General features: G+C 39.4%; 1 protein-coding gene across 2 annotated transcripts in view; it reads left to right on the top strand.

Annotated features, from left to right (window-relative positions):
• The window catches only part of PTPN1 (protein tyrosine phosphatase non-receptor type 1), a 69,259-nt gene that overhangs the window by 22,958 nt on the left and 22,993 nt on the right, over nt 1-23,308 (top strand). For both annotated transcript variants that reach the window (XM_007446380.1, XM_007446381.1), the window contains exon 2: nt 22,768-22,858. In XM_007446380.1, the coding sequence (XP_007446442.1) occupies nt 22,768-22,858 (91 nt within the window). The remainder of the gene's footprint in view (nt 1-22,767; nt 22,859-23,308) is intronic.

Below are 23,308 nucleotides of genomic sequence, written 5' to 3'. Positions count from 1 at the left end.
TAGGGAAAGGGAGACTGCTGGTGAAAGAGAAACAAAAGAAGTTAAGATCCAGGCTTTAAAATATCTAAGGCTTCAATGCTGGCAATTTAAAATATTTTTTCCAAGGTTTTAATCTTAATTGCCTGAAATTTTTGCCTCACAGCTAACTATAGATTTTAGTTGCCATATAAGATGGCATTTCTGTACACCCTTCAGAAATGTTTGTGGAATTAAATAAACCATATTTAAGACTCAGCACTTAAGGGTAATCTACCTAACAATTATTCTTGAACAGAAGAGTCATAATTTGTCCTATAAACCATTATGATGGTCACCTATAAATTCATATAAATTATGTTGGTACTTAATTCATTACAACTTTATTGGGTGCCTGTGGATGCCAGGCAATGTGCTAGGCAGTGACAAGTACAGGGGTGAGGGTGGTAGGGAACACACACCTGTGGTCTCGTTAATAGTCATAGGAGAGAGATGACATGAAGCAGTCACACAAACTATTAATTGTGGAGGAAGTGCCATGAAAGAAGAATAAAAGGTACAAGGAGAGTGTTGAAGAAGGGGCTTTAAGCAGGTATGAAAGGGTCAGTGAATCCTTGGGCGAGGCCTACAGGGTGGGGTGGGTGAGCCTTTCAGTTAGAAGTGGCTTAGCAATTTTCAAGAAGCCAGGGAAGGCATGCACGGCCTGAGCATTGGTCACCAGAGTATGTCACCTCCTGAGATAATGACTCCCAGACTGGCAGAAAGTAGTACTTCCCCTTTGTTTATACACTTTTTAAAAATTAAGGATTTGTCTTACACTAGAATCCCCTGATTTGTTGAACAGTCCTGTATTCACTAAACTCATTCATATTCCTTGAGATTTTATAAAATATTTTTAAAATACCTAAAGTCTTGATTATATCCTTTCGACCCTTGTTAAGAATTCTTATTTTTGTAATTTATATTTCATTATACAGTGATATATTTACTATGGAAAACAAAAAAAGAATAAAAGTTTTCTTTATCCGTATCACTGCAGAGTATAACTACTATAAACATTTTGTCTGTATTCTGCCAATCATACTTTAATTGAAATTTTTATTGAGATAATTACAGATTCATGTGCAGTTGTGAGAAATAATACAGAGAGGTCCTTTGTACACTTTGCCCAGTTTCCTTCACCATGATTACATTGTGCAAAACTATAGTACACTATCACAGCCAGGATATTGACATTGATAACAGTTTGTCCATCTTATCATATTTCCTCGGTTTTACTTGGGCTCATTTGTGTGTGCATTATTTGTTTCCCATAGACTCTTGTATTAGTAATGCTATTTTTTTTTTTTTTTTTGCGGTGCGCGGGCCTCTCACTGTTGTAGCCTCTCCCGTTGCGGAGCACAGGCTCCGGACGCGCAGGCTCAGCAGCCATGGCTCACGGGCCCAGCCGCTCCGTGGCATGTGGGATCTTCCCGGACTGGGGCACGAACCCGTGTCCCCTGCATCAGCAGGCGAACTCTCAACCACTGTGCCACCAGGGAAGCCCAGTAATGCTATTTTTTATATGATTTCATTCTAGTTTTTTTTCTTTTCTGCCCTCAAAAAGCATCCCCTCTCCTAATCTTTTTTGTTGTTGTTGTTATTGTTGTTGGTAGGAATTTATTAATTTATTTATTTTTGCTGTGTTGGGTCTTCGTTTCTGTGCGAGGGCTTTCTCTAGTTGTGGCAAGCAGGAGCCACTCTTCATCGCGGTGCGCTGGCCTCTCACTATCGGCGGCCTCTCTTGTTGTGGAGCACAGGCTCCAGACGCGCAGGCTCAGTAGTTGTGGCTCACGGGCCTAGTTGCTCCGCAGCATGTGGGATCCTTCCAGACCAGGGCTCGAACCCGTGTCCCCTGCATTAGTAGGCAGATTCTCAACCACTGTGCCACCAGGGAAGCCCGCCCTCTCCTAATCTTATATCCCTCTCATGCCATTGTGTGTTTTCTCTAAACTTGTTTCAAAAAGCAGCTACCTGTAAGAGAAATAAATAGATTAAAAACGGAATAGTCAGTCCGAATGTACTTTACCAGCTTACTGATTGTTTATAGACAGTTTAGCCAGTTAATAGTTTCTGGCCTTGCTGCTGAAAGATACTCTGGGTGGTTTCTAACCAAGAGAGAACCACTTAGTGCCATTCAAAATAGACTGAATTATCAACAGTGTCTGCAAAGGGCCTGACAGTGATGTAAATGTCAAGTTGCCTATAATTTAAGCAGAACAGAGTAAGTAGAAGAATAAATATGTACCAGGGAAGTACAGGTAACAAAGGAGGCTTAGAGATCTTTGCTGTTATTTCTTGAGCGAATATTCTTCTGAGGTCGTCTGTCTACTGACTCCCCCTCTGTCGGACAAATAACCAAAAAGATAATCACCACTTGGTTGCTGCATGCGTAGTCAGTTGATTTTCGGTGGCCCTATGATTTTCATATCTGGTCTGGTTTTCAGTGTTGCTTGAATTTTCTCAATGCTCCCGTTGAGAAAATTCAGAAAATACCCCCAATTTTCAATTTTGGAGTAAAAAGGAAAGAAGCAATAGGACATATGAAAAGTAAAAAGGAAGTTGTTTTAAAGTACTGTAACGGAGTTCAGAAAGCATGAATAGAGCAGGAGAGAAGCCAGGAAGAGTGACGCTAGTCATCAAGTGGCATGGGGTCGCTAAAAGCACATCAACCAGATAATCAGCTTGAAAAAATTTAAAAGGAGGAGATAACTGCCAAGGGACTCTATCCAAGCAAATGGAAAGGACTTGAGAAGAAAAACTAGTTAGGCGTGATTGTCTTGTTATTGGATAGTGAGAGAAGGGAGCTCTTTCTGTCCAGAATAGGATCTCTCAGTGGAGGTTAGGCTCTCACTAATGAAAAATAACTGTTGAGTTCTGGCTGCCCTTATTCAGCAGCTCTTAATAATTAAAATATAGTAATGTAAGAATATGTGGAAGCTACTTCAGCAAGAGAATCTGTTTCTCAAACCTAACTGTTAAAATGCTGAAGTTGTTTTTATCTTAACCCAGCTGTTATTGAACATTATTTTGGAGGCTCTAGATAAAATAATAAGATAAGAAAAGTAAATCATTGCTAAACAATTGGGAGAAACGGATTTATTCTATTTGCAATGTGATTGATCAACCTAGAAAACGAGTTTAAGAAAAATTACATGAGTAAAAAAAAAAAAAAAGAAAAATTACGTGAGTAAATGAAGGTAGGTTAGATGGCTGGATAACAAGATTTTATCATAGAATAATATGTATAATGTGGGCCTGTCTATGTAAAAACAAATAGTAAGAATTCATTATTTAAGAATTCATTGTTTATTTTGCATGTTTGGAGGAGTAGACAATACTAGACTGTTAACATTGGTTAAGTTTTTTCATTACGTCTTTGTATTGTATACACTGGACATGTTATTTTTATAATTTTTGAGGAGGAATTTTATAATAAGTCTTTCAGTATTTAGGAATGCTTATATTTTCTAATGACTCCTTCTATACTAATATCTTTATTATATACCCCTAGTGCCCTCAGTTTTTGCGTATTACTGTGATTCCCTTCTGTGAGCCGTATTGAAGTTACCTAGTAATCAACTATTCTTCCCTTCCCTCTCCCCCCAGCATCTGATTTGAAATATTCTCAGTTGCTATCTGAAGAGTCTCAGTCAATATCCATAAAACTATTAGCAAGATTATTCTCTTTTTTAAAAAATCTTCCTGTTCTGCCTTCCAAACTCCCTTTGGTGGTTGTACTCTACATTATATAGTACACCGTCTCCCTCACAGCCATCCTTTTATCTTAGACCTACTAGTAAATATTAATTCTCACTATCAGTTGTTCCCTAAATCTCTCTAGTAGTCATTTTGGTTGCCTGATGCTCATTCTCTACTAGATTCTCCAGGAATCGTTTATAGAAACAATATTCTGGGAATTAACAGTGCACATTCATAGCAGTTTGTCTGCAGCTTTAATATTTGAAGGCCACATGGTCTGTATATAAAAATCTTGGGATCACATTTTATTTCCTTAAGTAATTTAAATATGTTATTCCACTGCCTTGTGATATAAAGCATTGCTGTGGATGTTTGATGGTCTGATTTTTTGCCATTATAAGTGACTTGGTCTTTTTGCTAGATTCCCAGAGGATTTTTAAAATCTTTTAATTCAAAGTGTAATCATTTATTAAATCATATCTTGCTCTTGGCCATTTTGGGTCCAAGAAGAATTCTTCCCCCAAATCAATGTGTTCTTTCAATGTATGGTTTCAAACCTTTTCTTTTGTTAATTCCAGAAGAGTCTTAAATTCAAGCTTTCAGTATTTCTTTTGTTATATTGCTTTGATTTCCTTCTCAGGGACTCAGCCTGTTGTATGTATGTTTGGTCTTCTTTGCCTATCATTTATTTCTTTCACTTCCTCTCAAAAATGTTAAAATCTTAATAATTTGCTTTAAAAACATGAAAAATTATTAAATATAATTTTAAATTAAAAAAATACAATCTCAAACTTACAGAACAATTATAACAGTACAAGGAACCTATTTCTCTTTGGTTACTTCTTTTTGAATTTCTTTTTTTTAAACTCTCCTGTTTTCTGTTTCCTTTAAGGCATCAAACCTGTTTATTTGCTCTTGTGTTCCTCCTTGTTTTGTCTTCATTTCTGAAAATATTTTCTTCTTTTCTTTTTAATTCTTTCCTGATTTCTTTCACTTCTCTTTTCAGGTCATTCTTTTTTCCAGTTACTTTGGTTCTTAAGTTCTCATTCTCATTTATGTTGTTCTTGCATAGCTTCTACCATTTTCTTAGTTTCTTGTTGGATTAGTTTCATCTTTTGTGGGCATCTTTCTAGCCTGCTTTTGTCTTCTGTAGGGATATTGTTTGTCCCTTATTCTCTTTCATATATTAATGCTGTGTGGAACTCAACTGTTCCTTGTCTGCTGACCGTTTTTAAGTGAACAGTTTCCCGGTAGTTTTAGGAAGGAATGGGTGGGTCAGGTAGATGTTCTAGCCCAGGGCTCTCAGGCTCCCTCTTTAGTTGGCTTTGTGAAGTGATTTTTTAAAGCATCTTGTGTTTCTAAGATCTGCTTCCCCTATTCCTCCCATTTTTACCTATTATCTCAACCTTCTCATTCCTTTGCCCCTTTTGTCTGTATCTTGCTCAATTTGTTCTGCTCCAAGAAGCTTCTCCTCCGTGCAGGCTGTGTCTTACTTAGAAGGTCTTAGTTTTGAGAGTCTGTAGGGCCTAGGCTGACCCAGCACCTTGGGAAGGGGGAGCATGGGGATGCCTGTGAATTGGAGCCTACAGGATCTGCTCCTAGTTTGGCTGCTCACACAAGTTGGCCTGTCACAATTCCCAGTGAGACCTGATGATTTGGGGTTCTCCTGGTCACATCCATCAGAACCCCCTGTTGTCTTGATTCTCTTTCCTCCCACACAAATGCTGATACCACATGGGTCTTAATAACTGGCTGTCCCCCACTTCCTTGTACTTTCAGAGTCATAAGGGTGCCTTGTCTCTGGTTTTGTTTTAGTTGTTGTCTGAGGGGTTCTCTGTGTTGGTTTGGCTATCCTGTTGCTCCATTTGTTTGTTTGTTTATTTATTTATTATTTATTTTTGGCTGTGTTGGGTCTTCGTTGCTGCCCATGGGCTTTTCTCTGGTTGTGGCGAGTAGGGGCTGCTCTTCATTGTGGTGCGTGGGCCTCTTTCCTCTTGTTGCGGAGCACGGGCTCTAGGCGTGCGGGCTTCAGTAGTTGTGGTGCGCAGGCTCAGTAGTTGTGGCTCACAGGCTCTAGAGTGCAGGCTCAGTAGTTGTGGCACATGGGCTTAGTTGCTCGATGGCATGTGGGATCTTCCCGAACCACGGATTGAATCTGTGTCTCCTGCATTGGCAGGTGGATTCTTAACCACTGAGGCACCGGGGAAGTCCTCCATTTATTTTTATGGGGATTCAGGGAGAGTGGAAAACTGTGGCCACTGCTGCCACCGTCTTCCCAGAATCATAAAGCCAGAGTAATCGCTCAAAAACACATATCCAATCATATCATTCCTCCCTACTTTAAAAAAAACTTGAGTTGCAAGAATCCTTCACGAAAACTTTCAAACATATAGAAATAGGCTAGTATAATGAACCCCTAGTATTTGTCACCCAGTTTCAATAATTAAAAACTCATGGCTCATCTTTTTTCCTCTGTATCCCCTACCCATTAACCCCTCCCAGCTCTAATTTATTTTGAAATAAATCCAAGCATCATAACAAATACTTTTTTTAAAAAAATTGAACACTCAGGGGTCAGAGGAGCCATAACCACATCTTCTTTGGACTTGGAGAGGAAAGTGAAATGTCAAGGAAAGCTGATGTTACCATCTAGGGTCTGGGCTGAGGGACCATCAGCCTGGAAATGCATTCAGAGTACGACCTTAGGGAGCTGACCGTCATATCGAGCTCTGCTAGGCACAAGGAGCTAGGAAGACAGCACTTGCCATTCCTACCTGAATATTGTTTGCAGCAGAGGGCCCCCCGGTGGGTCCTGATTTAGGAGTGCTGAGTGCTGACAACGCTCAGTCCCTCCTCGGCCTGGCTCGGGCACTCCATGTAAAAGCCTTCCTGCTATTCCAGCCATTGACCTGCTCCTCCCTGGTTTGTAGGGAGGATGTAGGGAGCCTAGATTTCATCTCAGTTGGAATGTAGCCTTCTCCAGGAGTGTACCACATCAGAAAATCGTGCTGCCTGCAGGAGAAGTTGAGGGGAAGAGGCACATCCTTCCAAGAAATGTTTCTCTCACACCCAGCCATTCCCTGGGTATCATAGCAGGAAGTTACTCATTACTGGGAAATCACCACTGACCTTTCTGTTGAGGAAGTCAAAGAGAGAGCAGAGTTCTCAAAGTTAGTTGGGTCACTGGTGCTTTCTTCTTGCATTCATTATTTGTTTTCCACTGCCACCCTCATGCTATCTCTATTTTCGTAATTCCAAATTCATATCTCACCTTGGTTCGTCTGACGTGTTTAGCCCACCCATTCAGTGGATCCTTATTGAGGGCCCTGTGTCTGCAGGAGTCGTGCTCTGCCGGTGAACAAGCTGGACCTCAAGTGCCTGCTCCTTTGAGCTGAGGAGGCTCAGCCAGCAATCTCTCTTGGAAAGCCTCTCCAGCCCTGTTGAGCGGAGGCAAGTTTAGGAAGTGTTATGTGTGTGCCCTGTGCACCCCTAGGAGTCTGGGCACAGAGACCTGGGTCGCAGGCCACTTTCGTGTGGTGTGGGCCCACTCTCTCCTCTCTGACTTTGGTGTGATGGCAAGGGCTTGGAGAGTGACACAGGCAGCAGACTTTGGGCTTGCTCCAGTGGAGAATGGCCATCCTGTCTCCACACCAGCCTTCATTGCTAAGGTTTCCTTTCAGGCAACAGTGCTGGAACAGACTAGGCAAAACAGCTTGGATATAGCTGTATGATGTATCTTCTCCCCTTAATGCCAACCAAAGTTGGCAAGGAGAGGCGACAGGTCAGCAGTGCCAGAAAGAGCTCTTTCCTCTGCACCAGATGTGGCTGCTCCACAGTTACTCCTGAGTTTACTATTTTCATTTTTACCAGCTCCTCTCGTTGCCTTTCCCTTCTTCCTGTGAATAGATTTTGCCTCTGAGCAGGACTTTCTACTCAGTAGCACTGTTTGTGGCCACAGGCGGTCTTCCCCCACCAAGTAGGAATTCACTGAGGACAGGGACGACGACAGAGCCACCTGCCCCGTCAACACTTGGTACAACCTGAAACGCAAGAACAAAAATTGACTGCAAGTACAAGTGATAGCAGTGTTGCAGTCTTGGCTCTGAAGGTGATCCTCAAAACTTGACTTCGGCATCGTATGTAAGGGTTTGCTTTAAAAAATATACTTGGGTGGTGAGACCAATTACCTTTAAAATAATTTTACATTTCTGGCTTTTTAACTATCCTGTTCTCTAATGAACATATCTCACTGAAACTTTCCACTGTTTGCTCTGAGTAATCTTGTTTACTTGAAGATTGCTTTACAGTGCAGTAAGAAAACAAACATTCTAATCGTGAGTTTTTTTCAAGTTTAGGCATTGCTGTTACATGAAAATGTCACTAGACTTAGTGTCCCTAAAGTTCTTTATTTATCCTGATTTTTGCAAAATGTTTGATTTATTTGGTCCTAGGGATTTATTTTCCTGTTAGTAGCCCAGTGACGGTGTCATCATTCTGTGGGCCCTGGGGAGAAGAGTGCCTGTAGCTATTGTATCACCTTTAAAGGATATTACTTCTACAGCAGCTTCGGTTATGTATGTAATAATAGTGACCCAGGTCTGTCTCTAGCAATATGTATATGGATTTTGGTTCCTATATAGTTTTAGTTGTAGCATTGAGATATTGAGCAAATCCTCTTGAGGAAGTGTTTGGCATCAGTCAGCCTTCTAAAAATTGATCGTATGTTGTTAGCAGAGGTTTACTGCCTCCTTTCATTGTATAGAAAAATTTTTTTTTTATGTATCCAGTTCTAAGAAGGCAGATGACCAGAAGATCATGCAGCTGTTGCCGGAGGCTTATGGCTGGAGAGGAGGAAGGGATAGAACTGTTTTAAAACAATTGCATCTCCCTAAATATGTCAAGGAGATAGGAAGATGTTCTAATTTGATTTGTTGACATACAGGTATTTTATGCTGGATCTTGTTTTAAGTAGTTACTCTGAAAGTTGCTTTTTATTTAAATACACTTAATAAATTAAAATTTGCTTTGACGAAAGTTAAAATGTTAGAAGTCAGGTAACTGACATGGAGAACTATGCTTTTTATTTTTATTTTTATTTTTATTTTTTTTAACATCTTTATTGGGGTATAATTGCTTTACAATGGTGTGTTAGTTTCTGCTTTATAACAGAGTGAGTCAGTTGAGAACTATGCTTTTTAAAAAATAGTCTGATTAAAAAAAAAAAGTCTGCTTATGGACATGGTGAACAGAAATAATTTAATGTTTTAATTTTTTCTTCTATTTCACTACAAGTTTATATGCATAATAATACATACCAGATAAATATGGGGGAAAAATTTTGTGCCAGAGCCATCCTGCCTACTCTTTCCTTACAGAAGAACAAAGTAACAGTATTCATTTTAACTATAGAAATACTATAGTGGGTTTTTAAAATTCCCTATATTTTAATCTCCTGTGTTCCTCTTGATCTTTAATTTGCTAAAATAGTTGCAAAGAATGAATCTAGCCTGCATTAATCTTCTTAAAAAAACACAACTCTACCTAGTTGTAATGGTTCATCTTTCTCTTAAAAATAGTGATTTGTTCACTCTGAAATCTGAATGATCAGATGCAGCTGCATTTTGTTCCTATTTGAGTTTAGGAAGAAGGGAGGAGGAAGCACTGTGTAATATACAATTTGAACTACTGTAATAGACGGGACACATAGATTAGCATAGTGGAACTGTTAAGCTGACAGAACCAGAAGAAACATCTATTCTTAGCATAGTTTGAGATTTAAAGGCAATATAATGGGTATAGTTGAAAATCGTAGAAGGAAAATAAACCAGATGGATTAAGATTAAATTTTTTTTCTAAATTGTTACTACCATACTGAGGAAGAGGACTTTCTACCATTAGAGGCAATAAAGGAAATCGCAGAGGGAAAGGTCAATAGGTTTGAATACTTAAAAATTTTAAACTACTTTAAAACTCTTTATTACTTAGGTAATGCATATGCGCTGTAGAAAACAATTGGAAAACAATAGAAAATAAAAATCACTCATAATTCTGCCAAGTGGCAGCTCTGTTGTTATTATAATGACATTTTATGATAATCTTCCCACACTTAAAATATTTTTATTTAGGGGAAATTAAATTTAAATGTGCAAACAAATAAATTGGCAAAGTGGTTTCTCAGGATAGACAAAGAATTGATGGCTTTAAAATATGTAAAGAGCTTACATGAGTAAGAAAAATACTAATATTCTTGAAGATTGGTAGGCAAAGGACAGAGTCAGTCATTCTGTGTTCATCACTCAGCAGACGTTGAGTGCCTGCTGGTCAAGTTAAAGTAGTGTTTACTGTGCACAAAAACGGCTGTTGGAAGGGACAGACATGCCATTGTCGTCTGTATGTTTTATTCCAACGTCTTGAGGCATAATCAAGATATAAATGAAACTGTATGGAAAAACATTCTTCTTTAGTTGAATTTTTTCAAAAATAATGGAGAAGATTGTATTTATGAACTTGAGATGGGCAACTGTTTCTTAAACAAGACACCCCACGAAAACGATAGAGGAAAAGATTGATAAATTGAACTACATTGACATTAAGAACTTCTCTTCAATGGGAGAAAATATTTGCAAATGAAGCAACTGACAAAGGATTAATCTCCAAAATTTACAAGCAGCTCATGCAGCTCAATATCAAAAAAACAAACAACCCAATCCAAAAATGTGCAGAAGACCTAAATAGACATTTCTCCAAAGAAGATATACAGATTGCCAACAAACACATAAAAGGATGCTCAGCATCACTAATCAGTAGAGAAATGCAAATCAAAACTACAGTGAGGTATCACCTCATACCAGTCAGAATGGCCATCATCAAAAAATCTACAAACAATGAATGCTGGAGAGGGTGTGGAGAAAAGGGAACCCTCTTGCACTGTTGGTGGGAATGTAAATTGATCCAGCCACTATGGAGAACAGTATGGAGGGTCCTTAAAAAACTAAAAATAGAACTACCATACGACCCAGCAATCCCACTACTGGGCGTATACCCTGAGAAAACCATAATTCAAAAAGAGTCATGTACCACAATGTTCATTGCAGCTCTATTTATAATAGCCAGGACGTGGAAGCAACCTAAGTGTCCATTGACAGATGAATGGATAAAGAAGATGTGGCACATATATACAGTGGAATGTTACTCAACCATAAAAAGAAACGAAATTGAGTTACTTGTAGTGAGGTGGATAGACCTAGAGTCTGTCATACAGAGTGAAGTAAGTCAGAAAGAGAAAAATAAATACCGTATGCTAACACGTATATAAGGAATCTAAAAAAAAAAAAAGGTTCTGAAGAACTTAGGAGCAGGACAGGAATAAAGACACAGACGTAGAAGATGGACTTGAGGACACGGGGAGTGGGAAGGTTAAGCTGGGACGAAGTGAGAGAGTGGCATGGACATATGTACACTGCCAAATGTAAAATAGATAGCTAGTGGGAAGCAGCCCCATAGCACAGGGAGATCAGCTCGGTGCTTTGTGACCACCTAGAGGGGTGGGATAGGAAGGGTGGGAGGGAGGGAGACGCAAGAGGGAGGAGATATTTGGATATATGTATATGTATAGCTGATTCACTTTGTTATACAGCAGAAACTAACACATCATTGTAAAGCAATTACACTCCAATAAAGATGTTAAAAAAAAAAAGAACTTCTCTTCATCAAAAGACACCATTAACTTTGGGTTGTTTGCAGAAGTGGCCCCAAATTCCTGCCATCCCTGTCTGTCACATTTCTGCCCCTCTGAATGTGACTCTCACCAAGAGGTGGACAATCACTTTTGAATTTGTGCTCGGCCACGTGACTAGCTTTGGCCAGTAGAATGTTGGCGATAATGACACAAGCAGAGGCCTAAAAACAATACAGGCATACCTCGTTTTACTGCACTTTGCTTTATTGTGTTTTTTACAAATTAAAGGTTGGTGGCAACCCTGTGTCAAACAAGTCTACTGGCACCAGTTTCCCAACAACATTTGCTCAATTTGTCTGTGTGTCACATATTGGTAATTCTTGCAATATTCCAAACTTTTTCATTATTATTATATTTGTTGTGGTGATCCATGCTCAGTGATCTTTGATGTTACTAATGCAAAAAGATTACAACTCACTGAAGGCTCAGCTCACGGTTAGCATTTTTTAAGCAATAAAGTATTTTTAAATCAAGGTATGTACACTGTTTTTTCAGACAAAATGCTTTTGCACACTTTATAGACTAGTATAATGTAACCATAACTTTTATATGCACTGAGGAACCAAAAATTCATGTGACTCACTTTATTGCGATATTCGCTTTATTGTTGTGGTCTGGAACTGAACCTGCAGTGTCTCTGTACTTGCATATTGGGCCTTGCCCTTTCTTGCTGCTTTTGAGAATTCTACAGTCACTACAGTGTGAACAAACCCAGGCTAGCCTGTTGGATGATTAACGACACTGACCTGATTACTGCCATCACCCTTGTCAACAGCCAGCCAAGCACCAGGTTTGTGAGGCCAGTGGGCCACCAGTGATCACAAATGCATATGGTGAGCCCAGCCAACAGTACATGGAACAGAGACAAGCCATCCCAGCTAAGCTTAGCTCAAATGGCCAACCGCTAGAATCACGAGCAAATAAGTTGTCGTAAGCCCTGTGTCTTGGGGTGGTTAGATATGTGTATCAGTTGGCTTTTGCCAACATTTGCAGTGTGTGTGACCACCAAAGGACTTGTGCCCAGAATACATAAAGAATACTGCATATCATTAAGAAAAAGACAGCAGCCTAATAGAAAAAAAGTGGACAAAGGCTACATATGATATCATTCCAACTGTATGACATTTCTGGAAAAAGCAAAACTATGGAAACAGTAGCAAGATCAATTGACAGGTTGACAGGGGTGTGCTGGGAGAGAGGGAGGGATGAATAGGTAGAGCACGGGGTTTTAGGCCAGTGCAAATACTCTGTTTAATGGAGGATACATGTCATTATAAATTTGTCAAAATCCACATAATGTACAAAACAAAGAGTGAACCTTCTTCAAAACAATTCAAGGGCTCCTCTGGCCTGTAGCAGTAGTATCTTGCTCTGGTGTTGCCACTTTTCCAGGTGTCTTATAAGCAGGTGTGACATGTGACATCAGTGCTGATGTTATGATAAGTTACTTAAACAAATGGCTGTAAAGTCATTCACAGAATGTTACTTTCACTTGCTGCATTCAGATGTTTTCTTAATTAGGAATTTCAAGTAACTCTGAGTGTTGTGTGACTTCTTAGTGGAGAAAACAGATAGAAAGCCACAGGCTATGGGCTCACATGGGGTTTTGTCTCTTGTAACCTTATGATTAGACTAATATGTCTTGGCTGGTAAGTAGTAAGCATTCACTGAACTGTTGATTTTATTAAAAGTCCTCTCTCACCAAATTGGCCCAAAGAGATTTTTCTCCTGAAGCCCTGAAGTTTCTAAGACCGTTGCTATTTATTCACCAACATCCTAAATTAGCTTTATGTAAGTAGAGTTGCATCTCACACTAGATTGAGGTCTAAAAAAAGATAAGAAATCTGTGCATAGATCAGGTTATCCTTAATTTACCCATAATGTATGGTGCATGTGGTTTTATGTATACAGCCTGGTACCGTTGTTCTCAGGCACAGTTCAGTGCTAGAACCCTTAATCTAAGCCACAGGAGGGAGCAAAAAGAAATGCAGGTGCAGGGCTTCCCTGGTGGCGCAGTGGTTGGGAGTCTGCCTGCTGATGCAGGGGACACGAGTTTGTGCCCCGGTCTGGGAGGATCCCGCATGCAGCGGAGCGGCTGGGCCCGTGGGCCATGGTCGCTGGGCCTGCGCATCCGGAGCCTGTGCTCCGCGGCGGGAGAGGCCACAGCGGTGAGAGGCCCATGTACTGCAAAACAAAACAAAACAAAACAAAAGAAATGCAGGTGCAGATAGAGTTTGGGGCTTCTGAACCATTCCTTCTGCCTTTCCAAGAACGATCAGATCCTTGGTGGTAGGGAGGGGGTGTAGGTAGAGTATCCACTTGCTCAGGGCTTTAATCCTGTTTTACTGTTAATTCTTGATGAATTAGTCATGGATGTGTTTGTGTGAGGTACATGTGACAGTGCCTATCTGAGAACCTAGCGTCTGTTTATCTGGCTGTTCATCTTCATATCCTTATTGCCTGCCACATAGTCAGTGCTCAATAAATATTTGGATGAATTGCAGGGACTCAAACACTGACTCTAGACCTTGCTTCTTTAATCCACATACACAGAATTCTTTGGAAAGCCAGGCAGAAGAGCTTGGTCACCTGCTTCCTCTCTTCCCCAAATTGTCATTTTATCTTTGTGGCTTCAGTAGAAAACTATCACTTCATAATGCTTTGGGGCATTGGTCACGTCTTTCCTCGTCAGCCCTAATCCCCAAAATGGTATGTAGAAAAGTACATTTACCTCTAGAAAGTATTTAGAAAACTCATTTGGTTGATAACAATAATGCAAAAGCCTTTTCTTTGGTTATGGTACAGAATCTTGTACTGCTCTTGGAATAGTAAAGAAATGCTTAACCAAAGCTAGTTTCATTTTGACATTCTGTTTCCCTCCCATTTACACTCCCAAATTATACACAGACTATCATCAGTTTCATAAGTATGGTTCTGTTATTTCAGAGTAGGAATATCGTGTGGGTTCCTAAGGTCCCTCCCTGTGACCACTGAGCTTAGGGAAATTAACCATGGAAGGAGGAAGCTGGTGGTTGGCAGTCTGGTTCCATGTAAACGAAGGTGTAAACCTTCCACTTTCAGATGTCTGCCAACTACTTGTGTCCTTAGTCAGCTGTACCACTGTCCTCGGCAAAGTGCCAGAACCCCAGGGCCTGAACACTTAAACTGTCCTTATGGAAAGCAGAAGGTAAACAAAACAGAAGTGAAAGTAAATTCAATTTTTTAGACTGTTCTCTTACAGGAACGGTTTTGTGGTTCTCAGCATTAAAAAAAAATACTTGTTCCAATATGTTTCATTGACATCAGTTACTGTAAGTCTGATTCATTTTCTGCCTATTGATTTCTGCCCAAGGTGAAATTTATGACATTTAACAGAAAACATAAGTGATTTAAAAAAACAAAAAACAGATACTTTAAGGGTTGTAAAAATAAGGTTTAAAGTCAGTGGTACTTGAAAACGCAATTTTTATATTTCTTTGTTAACTATTCAGCTGTGTAAAAATTAAATAAATGACAATGTTAACGTTCTGTTAAGCTTCCAAGAGATATTGTAATTTACTTTGAAGATTTTTTATCCTTACTATTTTGCAGCTTTACTCTGACCCTAACGTGTGGGTACTGATTTATATTTTAGGGGTGTGCTGGGGCTGCTCTATCCTGTGTCTCTTGAACTGCTCCTTCACATCTCCTATTTCTCCATGCTGTGTTCCTCTGCTTTCAAGTTACCCATCCTTTGTGTTCAGTGTACAGTTTTTATCTTCATCTGTTAAGGTTTGTTGTTGTTGTTTAAATTTCAGTGATTGTCAATTCCATTTCCAAGATTTCTCATTTGTTCTTTCCTATCCACTTATTCTGGCTTCATTCCTCCCTAGATTTATTTATAACATCTTCTTTATACATGATTCCTTTATTTGTCCCTGATCTCAAATATATTTATCTTTCAAGTGCCTGACAGGCTAACAATAAATTTCTTGTGGAATAGATTTATTTTTCTAGTTGATTTGTTGGCTATCTTTTTCAGAACTAGTCACCTTCTGTTTTTTTGGTACCTTGCTTGCAGATCACTTTGAGTGGGAGGCCTGTTTTTTTCATTTGTTCTGTTTTTGAGCCTAGCTGTGCCTTTGTGCTTTTCTTTATATTTAATCAACCCTCGCTTTGTGTTCAGAGCAGAGGGTGCACATCAGAGCGTGAAATTGGTCCCACCATGTCCACCAGATGGTTCCCCTTTGTGAAGGGTACTCCACACTTTCCATTCCTGTCCTCATCCTCGTTTGTGGGGAATTTGTAAAACAATTTGATTATGCTTTTTTCCATGTTGTTTTCCAAATGTACATAATTGTTCTGGTAGTGATTTGTAACTCCATTTTCTTTTAACCTTACCCCTGACCAGTGTACAAGATGAACCAACATTTCCTCAAGCTCGGGCAGGGATGATTATTATATATCCTGCTGCCTTTTAAATGCTGGCCAGTTTTGTTCCTTCCTCCCTCCCCCTCTTTCTCTTTGAACTACCACATAAGAGTATTAGGTTCTTGGTTTACTTTTCATCATCTTTTTCTGTTCAGTACATAATCATTTTACATTTTAAACCAAAGCAAGCTTGGTGCTTGTTAGCTAAATTTTAAGCTTTTTCATTATTATCTAAGTGTTGTAGTTTATCATAAAATTTAACAATATTGAGTATGTGACTTCTCGTGTATTGATTACATAAACAGATAAATATAACAAAATATTTTCCTAAGGTTTTTGTAGTAAATTATATTGTTCCATTAACTAGTATAGATAAAGAATACAGCATTGCTTTCAACTTGAAAGACATTGAACTTCTGACTTTGATAATTTGTGTATTTCTCAGACAATACTTTGTTATACAGAAATTTTATATTCTCATTTATAATGAGCTTTATGAATAACGAAATTTGTTCAACACATTATTTTGAAGAGTTGGTTGCTAAAATTTTAGTCTAGCCACCCCTCCCCCCCATTTCTATATATATCTCCCTATTCAGTGGTGACTACTGCAAGAGTTCCAGGAAATGTACACCCTGTATGTTCACTTATTGCATTTTAAATTATTGTCTTTAGTGTACTTCTGCATTTCCCTTCAGTCTAGGTCTATTTCTGAGAGCCAGTAGCTTCCATAAAGTACTAGATAACGGCCAGAGCAATCAAATTAGGTAACCATTTGTAAAATGGGGGTGCAGGGGAGCATAGAAGATGCTGAAGGTGCTAAGGGACATGTAGTTCACTGCAGTTCTAGCAAATAAAAGGTACCACTAGAGTTTTTTCTTCCTTTAGACTTTTAAAACAGATGGCTGTCCCAACCATCTAAAAATAATCCTTTTTGCTTTGAATCCATGTTTTAGTAACACTTTTGGTACTCTCTTGTCAGGAGGCCGTGTGACTCAATTGCACAGCAAAATAATAATAATAATAAAATGATTGGAAAGCAGGATTGGACCAGACATTTGCTTAAACATATTCTCTTTCAAGAACATTTCTGTTCCATAAAATGAAGCAGATTGGTATGGAGTTAAGGACTCTTTGAGGGGGACCTTTGGAATCATCCCTTAATTCCATCACTAGAATTAGGTTGAGTGCCTACTCTGAGTCTGGGCCTGTGCTAGGAGGGGTGAGAGAGGTGAAGGTCTAGGCCCTTCCCAGCAGACTCCCAGCTTTAGCAAGATGCTGGCTCCACCTCATCACTCTCAAATAGTTCTAAGAGAAATATGCATTTTACTGTGGAGCCAATAAGAGACATTCACCCTATTCTAGGACTAAAGAGAAAAAGGTGTTAAAACCAAAATTGCTAGGTTTAACTTAACAAAGTGCTATAAACCTGAAAATATTTCTGCAAGGCTGGATTGGCTTTTATGCCTATGTGTTTTCAAAAACGGAAATCTCAAGTAAAAAATTACCAGCTTTTCACCCAAGTTTGACTTTTTGCCTAATTGGATTTGGGAGGTATTTGATTAATGGATCATGAGCTTTCCTGTAAATACAGAAATTGATTCACTCTGGGCCCTAATTCATTCCAGAATTACCAGAGCTTTATAAGCATGTTATATCCCTTTGTACTCACTGGGAGGTCATCTGTTATCTTGTTAAGTGAGTGTGGAAGATGGGAAATAAAGAACTAGCTTTAGAAATTATTCAGGTAATGTCAGTTCCTGCCCTGCTCGCTTCCTTGCCTCTTAAGATTTCCAGTTCAGATGTTTTGTTTAAACTTTATCAAGCATTTTGTAGCCCAGCTTTCTAGCCCAGCCAAATCATAATTTTGGAAGAACTGCTTTTTTCCCTCTCATGAAAATGGTTCACTATAGAGATGAGTCAGATCATTTTGGGTGCCCAGTGCCTATATAAAATGATACAGTGTAATTTAAACCATTTGCCTGTAAGCTTTGACCAAACTTGAGCTCTGCTTCGGTAACACATCATCAGATTTATTCTGCAAGAGAGCATGAACGTTTGACGTCCATTACATATGATGTTTCATTCTATGACATTTCTGAAACCTACACTAAGAATAGGAAGTAAGCTTCTAAAAAGCCAGTAAATAACTGTCCGAGGGAAGGAAATGGATAGGTTATCTATTTGTTGGTATATTTAATTTCCCACTGGTAAAATTTCTAAGTTAGTGTGATCCCATCCCTGAAATTATGAGGTACACTTTGAATGATTCTTGAAACGATCAGTGGGTATTTTTTAGGGGATGCTTCTGGGAATATGTTTCATGGCAAGTTTATTGTTTCCTTTTTGGCTTGGCTCCTCAGTTTACCCAGCGTTCATCTTTTCATCATCAGCTTTAAGGCCTTTATTTTATTCTGTGTGTGGAAATTTTACATACTTTGGTGGATTATTTCATCATTCTTTGGTCAGAGTAATCCAAGATCTTCTAGGGATACTTCATGCTTGGGATGAAAGTCTCCTTAAACTTGTTCATTAGTCAGGGATCTGCTTTTTCTATAGCAGTTAGAAGGTTAGCTTACCTTTGATACAGTTTTAGAACACAGAAATCTTGTTTTGCTGTAGTTCTGTAAAGTCTTGTGGTACAGTAGTTTATCTGCTTTCTTCTAAACCACTATTGGTAGTTACTTTTAATTTTAAAGGTACTTTATCACTCCTCAATTTTAAGACTCTAATCCTGGCATTTTATTTTACTGAATGAAATGTAAACACTTGTATTCAAAGCATGCATATATTTCCTATATGCCATTCTAAAATAGAGAAACACTTAAACTGGGTATATTTTATTATTTGTAAATTATACCTCAAAGCTGGTCAGAAAAACTAATTGAAATACATACTTAAGATCTGTGCATTTTGCTCTATGAGTATACCTTAATTTTAGAATCTCTTTTTTTAAAAGTATTGTGAATAACTCCTATTTTTATGAGGTATCTCCAAGTTTTGCTGTGTTCTCTCTCACCAAAAAAGTACAGATTAATAAATCCTTTGGCTGAATAAAATCAATTGCACACTGTTGTTGCTATTTTGGCCCTTATTTCCTCAGAATGAATACTTGTTAGTTCAGTGGTTTATCCATGTCAGTGATTTCTTCCATCTTCATCCAGTCACACCAGCTGGACTGATCAGATTGTTTCACATCACAAGGCAAAATTCGTACCTTTTGCTAAACACTTCCAAATAACAAGTAGAATAAGAAATTTAAAACTGAGATTTATTTTCCTTCAAGTCATTTTTCTGTGTTGTGTAGCATTTCCCTGAAAGCTTAATCTCATCCATAAATGATGTGATGGCTAAGTTACTACTGGACTAATTTGTTTAATCCCAAGTGGGTTTATAATATAACATCATAGCTTTAAATTATTATCTCATTTCTAGTATGAGTCAAAAGCTCCTTGTCATTTTGTAGTTTTTTTAATAAGTAGAATAGCAGAATGTGTGCATTCTTTTTTTTTTAAATCCAAGTTGAATGTATACATGGTTTAAGAACTTAAATAATACCATGATAAGCTTATAATAAAATCCAGTTACTTGCTGCCTGTACCTCCCTTTTCCCCAGTCTTTCTCTTCATGGATGACTATTTTGAACTCTTTGAGCTGCTGACTCTAGCTTGTATTTATTTCCGTATTTCTAAGGAAAATGCTTATCTTTGGATTCATTGATTTAGATCTTTACTAAGGTATAGGATTTCATTTTCTTAAACAGCCATTCCTTCTGCTTTCCCACTTTGCTTCCCCTCCCCCATTCTCCCAGTATGTTATACTATTTGGTTAAAACCATATTCATTGTGTACATTATTTGCCTATGCACATAGTCACAGATACAGTGTTGTACTGTACTGTTTCCTTTTTAATAGATTTTCCTGTAATTAATACTTTCCTGCCTTGTTTTCCATCTGTAGAGTTTTCTTTCTACCTGTTGCTAATTCTTCCCGTAGCTTCTGATAGCCTCTCAGAACAATTTTCCACAAGCTCAGTCAGTGCTATGCAATAGAAATACAGTGCAACCCATATGTGTAATTCTGCTTTTTCTAGTAGCCACAGTAAGAAAGATAAAAGGAAGCAGATGAAAGTAGTAGTATAGTTTGCATAATCCAATATGTTCAAAACGTTATTTCAACCAATAGTCAGTATTTCAAATATCTGAAATACCTTACTTTCTTTTTTTAGCACTAAGTCATCAAAATCCAATGTGTATTTTTACACTTGTGCAACATCTCTTTTCAGGCTGGCTGCATCTCAAGTGCTCTCAATAGCCGCGTGTGGCTCGTGGCTGCCGGGCTGCTGTTGTGGACAGAGCAGTTTCAGGTGATTCCTCAGCTTCAGATTTGGTCTTGGAGGCGTCCCTACGGGGACCTCTGTTCTTTGGTCTGGGCCGCTGGGTCTGTAGGCTGCTACACAGCTACCATTTTGAGATGTCTTTGCTTTGCTTCTCAATTGGATTCCCTGTTTTCTGGACTTCAGGTCTTCTCATTTCCCTTTGGTGGTCTCGTTCGGTCACAGTTCGTACAGGGGACAAAGGCACGTTGTTGACTCGTCTGTCTCTTGAGTCATTCTGAGCCAATCTGGCTGCTTGCCTCCTAGGGCTGGTACATAGTTGTCATCCTGGGGCCTCCCCCGTCACAGCTTTTGTGGAAATTTCCTGTGCCTTTGCTCTTGTGTTGGATCCTTCCCCCCGACCCCTGTCCTGTATATCTTACATCTTTCTCTTTCTTGGTTTATTTCCTCACCCAGGTGGAAGACATGCTCCAGTGGATTGCTGCAGCAAGGGAGCAGGGGTGGTAAAGTTTTTGAGACCTTGCATATCTGAAATATTTTTCTTGTCTCTTCTCACTTGTTGATTATTGGGCTGTGTATAGAATTCTAAGTTGGACATGATTTTTCTTCAGAATTTTGAAGGCATTGCGCCATTGCCCTTCAGCTTTCAGTGTTCTTGCAGAATCTGATCACCTTATCTTTTGAAAGTGAACTATTTTTTCTCCCTGGGAACTTACAGAATGTTCTTTTTGTCTGCAGGATTCTGGAATTGCAAATTAGTGTGTCTCAGTATGGGTCTGTTTTTATCATTTTGATGAGCACTTGATGTGTCTGGGAGATTTCCTTGAACTATTTTTTAATGTATTCTTTTATTTTGTTTTGCTTAATTTTCCATTGTTATTTATTTATTTATTTAGGCTTTGCCTTCTGGAAAGGTAGGATTTCTTCTACCTTTATCTTATCACTCTTCAGTTAAGCTTATCATTTCTGCCATCTTGATTTTAAGTTGCAAGAGACATTGTATACAACATCCTGTTCTTAATCCATGGATACAGTATCTTATCTGAGTATATTAATAATATATATTTTTTAAGCTTTCATTTCTCTGCAGTTTATTTCCTCTAAGGGGCTTTTTTTGCCTGTTTTGTTTTTCTTTTAAATCTCTTTTGTATCAGAGGCTTTCTCTCCTCTGACATCTTGTAATCAGTGGTATGTGCATGATGAAGAATAGGGGCTTACAGGGTCCACAGCGAGCTCTGAGCAGGTGTAAGAGGCTTATCAGCACAGATCTAGCCACTGGGCCTCTAGGTGCAGGTAGGCTGTTACTTCCATACCCCCGTAATGGCATCTCTTGGTCTTTCCTTTTGTCTGCTCAGATCATCTAGAGAGCACTCTGCCCCCTGATTTACATCTTCCAGAAAATAAATCTCCAGATTTCTGCAGAGTTGTGAGGCAGCAGTCACCCAGCAGCACGGAAGGGGGCGGTGGGAGTGGAGATGCTGCTCCCCTCAGGCAGCTCTGCCCCGCTCCCCTGCAGTGGATCCCACCCCTCCTTCCAGAGAAGCACACTTTCTGCGCCTTTGGAAGGTTCTGTGGTGGAAATCATGATGGTTCTCTGCTTTCCCCACTGCTGGCTTGTAATTGAGCTTTCTCAGGCCTGCCAACCACTAATCAGTCTGATTTCCAGCTTCCAAAATAGTGTTGCTATTATCTGCTCTCCTGTTCTCTCACTGTGGGTTCGTCTTTCTTTTTTTTTTTTTTTAAGTTGTAATAGACTATGCATAACATACAATTTACCATTGTAACCATTTTTAGGTGTACATTTTAGTGGCATTAAGTATATTCACATTGTTGGATGAGCTTTTCTTTTAATAATATATAGTAAAATACAGACTTAAAGGAAAAGACTTTTAAATAGGATTATAGGGGTGTTGATTTAGGGGAGCAAAATTAGATGTGTGTGATCCATCTAGCAGGACGCATAATGTGCATCTTCTGTTAGTCCAGGCACTTGCTCTTTCTGACAGTTTGGTATAATGGGATTTGTTTACCATCTCCTAGGAAAGCATTTGGATAGTTCGTTGGCGTAAAAGGGCATTTTATCTGCTCTTGATAACTGTAGCTTTACAAAAGGTTACAGATGGAACTCCCAGGCCTGACTTGGAAGGCTCTCCAAGATCTGGCCTGTACCCACCTGTGTGCCCCAGGCCTGTTGTTCGTCCCACCGGCCCACTCACTGTTCCTGCATAAGACGTGAACTCCAGCCCCCGTGCCTTTGCTGTGCTGGGTGTTCCTGAGTGAAACGTGCCCACCCCGCCCCATCTTCCTGCCCTCTTCCACATCTTTCCAGCTCCCAGCCCCATGCCACTTCCTCCCACCCCAGTTGTCCTACTCTTTTCCTCCCATGACCTTGGACATGCCTCTGAATTAGCACCTTGCATTTCCCACACTGCGTGGCTCCCTTTGATGTCCGTTTCTGTGCTGCGTCTTCCTCAGTGCCCGGCACAGGGCCCACGCTCAGTTAACTATCTAGATGAATTCCTGATGCCAGAGATTTCAAGAGAGAACTCTTTATCCTTTTTTTGTAGGATATCCGACACGAAGCCAGTGACTTCCCATGTAGAGTGGCCAAGCTTCCTAAGAACAAAAACCGAAACAGGTACAGAGATGTCAGTCCCTGTAAGTATTCACATCGCCGTTACTCTGCTTCCATTGCGTCGGCTCTTATTCAGCTGCAGGACCTCTCAGTCAGGACTCCTTTAGCTCCGGGGTTTGGTAATAAATTGATAGCAGTAAAGGTTTATGACTTGATTGTTTCCTATAATAAAGGCATTAGAGACTTATAGTAATGGTTCATTTTTCCACCCTTGTAGAAGGGGTAAGGTTTCAGTTCCTGGAAAATTCAGCTAAGTTCAAAGCACTTTTTTTTGCTTTGACTATTTTAATGATGAATCATTTTCCTACCAGCTATAGCAGGCATAATATAACCACTTCTGGGTGACTCAGCAAAAGTCTTATTAGACCCCGAGCATTGTATTGAACTGCTAACGATGCCCTGCGCAGGCATTAAAGGGTGGGAGCGGTCCCCCCCCTCACCTAAAGCGGCAGTCAGCTCTGCTTGTTGACCCC

This window comes from Lipotes vexillifer, unplaced genomic scaffold (assembly GCF_000442215.2).
Source record: "Lipotes vexillifer unplaced genomic scaffold, Lipotes_vexillifer_v1.1 scaffold251, whole genome shotgun sequence".
Taxonomy (NCBI): domain Eukaryota; kingdom Metazoa; phylum Chordata; class Mammalia; order Artiodactyla; family Lipotidae; genus Lipotes; species Lipotes vexillifer.
This window is presented reverse-complemented; position numbering and strand designations above follow the sequence as displayed.